This window comes from Barbus barbus (genome assembly GCF_936440315.1).
Source record: "Barbus barbus genome assembly, chromosome: 48".
Lineage (NCBI taxonomy): Eukaryota > Metazoa > Chordata > Actinopteri > Cypriniformes > Cyprinidae > Barbus > Barbus barbus.
Window position 1 is genome coordinate 12,297,105 of NC_136726.1, and position 5,281 is coordinate 12,302,385.

General features: G+C 36.4%; 1 protein-coding gene across 1 annotated transcript; it reads left to right on the forward strand.

Moving 5' to 3' along the window:
* The first annotated feature begins 355 nt into the window (after nt 1-355).
* Nucleotides 356-1,533, forward strand: LOC306866414 (cocaine- and amphetamine-regulated transcript protein-like). The gene is made up of 3 exons (XM_079411615.1): nt 356-627; nt 803-886; nt 1,193-1,533. Exons 1-3 carry the CDS (start codon nt 457-459, stop codon nt 1,298-1,300), a joined length of 363 nt encoding a protein of 120 aa, XP_079267741.1. The 5' UTR covers nt 356-456; the 3' UTR covers nt 1,301-1,533.
* The last annotated feature ends 3,748 nt before the right edge of the window (nt 1,534-5,281 follow it).

Here is a 5,281-nt window from a genome sequence, read left to right on the forward strand (position 1 = left end):
AGATAGATTACATATATTTTAGTAGACATATATTTATTTAAGTCTTATGCAATCAGATTTAAGCAGCCATGCATGTTTTCCAAAGTGCTCCAAAATGTTCAAACGCTTCTCTTATACAATCAACAGAGCCTGCAGTATTTGCTCCTCACAACTGAATCAAAACACATAGACGGACACTATGTGTCCTTAGTGAAGTTAAAAAACATAACATTCCGGGGGCAACATTAACGCATTTGATGACTTGTCTCCAGCGCATTTACGCAACGAATGATCGCGCTTACGTGCGAACGAAATCAATGTTAAAGGCGGGGCGACACCAGATCACATAAATGCATGCAGTTTGGAGCACATAAAAGGGTGCAAGCCTGTCGAGATGATTATTTGCGTCAAAACTTTGCATAGAGACGTATAACGGCGTTGCGCGCTCAAGTGCCAAAGCTCCCTAAATTCAGGACCATGGAAAGCTCCAGTCTGAAGACGCGCATGGCTGTGTGCGCGCTGCTGCTCTGCTTGTTGACCGGAGCCAAAGCGAACGAGTCAGAGCCGGAGATAGAGGTGGATCTGGACACAAGAGCCATCAGAGACTTCTACCCCAAAGACCCAAACCTGACAAGTGAAAAACAGCTTGTGAGTAATGCATCTTTTGCTGCGCAGTAGACATTAGGCTATACACAAAAGTCCCAGAACTTTAAAAGTTTTTGCTTGATTTTTGTGTGAATCGTTCTATTGCCTTATTTTGGAATGATTTGGTTTGAAAAAGAGTTTGAAAGGAAACATCTTTCCAAATGTCTTGTCAAACCAGCTCGGAGCTCTGCAAGAAGTTCTGGAAAAGCTGCAGACGAAACGAATTCCACCGTGGGAGAAGAAATTTGGTCAAGTTCCCATGGTATATATTTATATTATACATTTTAACTTTGCGTATATGTTCGCGTTGCTTGTGCTGGCGATAATGACATTGAGCAATTGCATGGATATGTGTCTTGGCTCTTTTATGTCTGCTTATCATTTACATGTAATAGTGAAATATCTCCTAATTTATTTATTTATCAACAAATAGTATTTATTAGATGTAAATTCTTATTTGTGTAATGATTCATTACGTGTCTCCAACCATTAGCCTTAAACAAGTGCGCTTTTACGCAAATGCTGCAATGGCAAAAGTAACACGATCTATACTGTTTTCTCTTGCCAGTGTGATTTGGGGGAGCAGTGCGCGATCAGAAAAGGCTCTCGAATCGGAAAGATGTGCGACTGTCCGCGCGGGGCTTTCTGCAACTTTTTCTTGTTAAAGTGTTTGTGATGGAAACACACAATCCTGACTGTAATGGGATTGAGTCCATATGCATTATATATCATAAATAACTACAGTTTTATTTATATTAATATTTTTTTAAGTGAAGAGACTGAAGACACTGAAGCAAAGTTGTAAAGAAATTGTTCTTCAAATATTTGCGTGATGTAAACATGTGACACTGTCATATTTCATGTTAATCTGCTGTTTTGTGCATTAAAGTGCAATATAACTTGTTTTGTAAAGTTGTCTGTGTATCAGTTATTTTTATATTTTTAGCATAATACGAATAATAGAATTGTGTTTTTGATCAAAAGTACAATAACAATTATTTTAAAGACCTTTTTTCTTTGCTATAAAATTTTAAAATATAAAAATACTGATTAAGGATGATTCAAATTAGTTGGAAAGTTTCCATGAAAGTAAAGCTAATAAATAAATAAACTCACAGCCTGTCATTGAATGTGATCCATGCGCTCTGTATAATTAGTTAAATCATGAAATTTTGCATTGTTAAACTTCTGAACAGCTGGATAAAAATGTCCAGAATAAGACAGTTCATCGCCCCTTCATAGCTGGATTTGCCTGCAGAACATTAATGACGTTTTAATGACGTTGCATGTTCATATTCTGTAAAATAAATAAATAAACTAATAAACTAAAAAAATAACAGCCCATCCCTCATTAGTCACTGTCAGTCCCCTAAATAAACTGGCCAATAACTGTGAATTGCATTGTGAAAACAATTATTTCCTCACCTTTTCTACAGTATTTATAATTGTATTATATTATATTATATTACATTATATTAGTATTTATATATTATATTACTATTTACTTATTCATCATATTTACCATAATTAAACAACACAAAATGCTGCAGGTCCACTGTAGAAACACAAAACTTTGTGGTAAAAAGAAAAAAGTGAATAACATTCAATTCAATCTGTAGAGCCCTGAAAATACTTATCTATCCTTTGCCTGTAAGTGCTTTATTGATCTCCTCTTTCTCTTTTTGGAATCAATTACTTGCCACTTGTACCAAACCAAAGCTAAACAAGGTTCTGACAAATGTGGCATATGTTGAGACGTCACTCTGTTACTTTGCTTTTGCGTAGCGAGCTCTTAGCCATAAGAGTCAGAATCAGATTGTTCTGATCAGAGCCTTCAAAGTGAATCCAAAATATGAAGCAAAAAGGGGAACATAAGTTTGTTAAAAAGAGCAAAAAAGCTCAACTTCTGAATTTGATATTCCCTCTGACTGGTCAAATGATGCCAAAATTGCCTCTCGTACAGATAATACGCCAGTGATGACAATTAACATAAGATGAATTGATGGCTTTTCAGGAAAAAAAAGCTGTAAATCTATCTTTGAAGCGTCTTTCTTTGGCTCAGCCAACAGGAACTGTTTCAGACAGACAATTTGGTGTTGACACTGGCTACATCTGTCCTTACCTTCCTTAAGGTGCTTATGTGTGCCTTTAGACTTATTGGTCGGCTTTGTCACTGATGCCACATATGTATGCTGCCCCCAAAACCTCTTTTGCAGATCAATATTTCATCATTTTTTGAACGAAAAAGGAGTGTGATGTTGCCCCCTAGAGACTTAAAAGTAAAGTAGAGCCAGGCTTTATATGGCTGTGAAAAGCTGAAGGCCGGCAGTGCTGAATTACTTGGACCATGAATGGATTTCTGCTGCTGTCATTGTGGAGGATTGAAAATGCTCATAGCTGTAATCACTTGGTGATTGTGAGGTTGATTGAATGGCCACTTAATCAGGTCAGTAACTGGTAGGAGATGATGCCTCTTGAGTTAAACTGACATTGGCAGAGCTCAATTATTTGCTAAGTACTAATAAGGTTCTGCTTCAGAAAGAATGAGATCAAATATGGTTTGATAGCTCTGAGAAAGTTCAGTAATACCTAACATACAGTAAGAAATTAACATAAATATATGTAAAATATATTCAAAAATATATTTAAAATTGTTTAGATGTTTATATTTAAAAATAAATTTGGATAAGTATGTACACTCACTGGCCACTTTATTAGGTACACCTTGTTAGTTCCGGGTTGGACCCCCTTTTGCCTTCAGAACTGCCTTAATTCTTAATGGCATAGATTCAACAAGGTGTTGGAAACATTCCTCAGAGATTTTGGTCCATATTGACACGATAGCATCACGCAGTTGCTGCAGATTTGTCGACTGCACATCCATGATGCGAATCTCCCGTTCCACCACATCCCAAAGATGCTCTATTGGATTGGGATCTGGTGACTGTGGAGGCCATTTGAGTAAAGTGAACTCATTGTCATGTTCAAGAAACCAGTCTGAGATGATTTGAGCTTTGTGACACGGTGCATTATCCTGCTGGAAGTAGCCATCAGAAGATGGGTACACTGTAGTCAAAAAGGGATGGACATGGTCAGCAACAATACTCAGGTAGGCTGTGGTGTTTAAACAATGCTCAACTGGTACTAAGGGGCCCAAAGTGTGCCAAGAAAATATCTCCCACACCATTACACCACCACCACCAGCCTGAACCGTTGAGACAAGGCAGGATGGATCCATGCTTTCATGTTCTTTACACCAAATTCTGACCCTACCATCTGAATGTTGCAGCAGAAATCGAGACTCATCAGACCAGGCAACATTTTTCCAATCTTCTATTGTCCAATTTTGGTGAACCTGTGTGAATTGTAGCCTCCGTTTCCTGTTCGTAGCTGACAGGAGCGGCACCCGGTGTGGTCTTCTGCTGCTATAGCCCATCTGCTTCAGGGTTCGACGTGTTGCGCGTTCAGAGATGGTATTCTGCATACCTTGGTTATAACGAGTGGTTATTTGAGTTACTGTTGCCTTTCTATCATCTCTAACCAGTCTGCCCATTCTCCTCTGACCTCTGACATCAACAAGGCATTTTCGTCCACACAACTGCCGCTCACTGGATATTTTCTCTTTTTCGGACCATTCTCTGTAAACCCTAGAGATGGTTGTGCATGAAAATCCCAGTAGATCAGCAGTTTTTGAAATACTCAGACCAGCCCGTCTGGCACCAACAACCATTCCACGTTCAAAGTCACTTAATTCTCCTTTCTTCTCCATTCTGATGCTCGGTTTGAACTTCAGCAAGTCATCTTCACCACGTCTAGATGCCTAAATACAGTGAGTTGCTGACATGTGATTGACTGATTAGCAATTTGTGTTACCAAGCAATTAAACATATATACACACACACACACACATATGAAATTATACATTTTATATTTAATTTAGAATATAATAAATATAATATAAAAATAATTACAATTATTGAAATGTTTAATTTTAAAAAATAAAGTAGAAAATACAATATAAAATACATTTAAAACACTGTTTATTAAAAATAAAATAAAATAAAAATTCAGCAACAGCTACTGTGTTTTGGGTGACACATTATTACCCATATTTTTATGAATTCTTAGCAACTTTTTTTTGCTTTGGCCCTAAAACACAACCTTCAGACTTTGCTCATTTCTTTCTGCTTGTATTCTGTGTGAGCCTTTCTAGTGACTGATAATATAATATAGCTTGATAACTTGATATAATAGATAAGTACAATATATCAATAAATATGATAAAAAGTAAAACAACATAAATTAAATATGTAAAATGACTGTTTAAAAGATATAAATAATGTATTAAAATGTATTATGTAAATATATATATATATATATATTTAATAATTCACTGATGTTGAGATTCGAGTTCTGATGTACCTTTCTAAATTCCTTCTGCTTGCATCGGTTGAGGCTTTCTATTGACGATCCAATATGGCAGCTTGCAGCTATTTAAACTTAATCATTATATGAAAATAAATATGACAGAAATACAATTATTCTTTATATTTTACTGATGTCGAGATTCAAGTTTTAACCTCAAGCACAACCTTCACATGACTGACCTTGCTAATTCTTTTTTCTTGCATTCTGGGTGAGCCTTTCTCATGACTAT

What these genes read in the sequence shown, in the direction of transcription:
- LOC306866414 (XM_079411615.1), top strand. Translation starts at nt 457, where the DNA reads ATGGAAAGCTCCAGTCTGAAGACGCGCATGGCTGTGTGCGCGCTGCTG. An exon ending in TGACAAGTGAAAAACAGCTT is followed by an intron (nt 628 to 802) that starts GTGAGTAATGCA and finishes TTGTCAAACCAG; the next exon opens with CTCGGAGCTCTGCAAGAAGT. An exon ending in AATTTGGTCAAGTTCCCATG is followed by an intron (nt 887 to 1,192) that starts GTATATATTTAT and finishes TTCTCTTGCCAG; the next exon opens with TGTGATTTGGGGGAGCAGTG.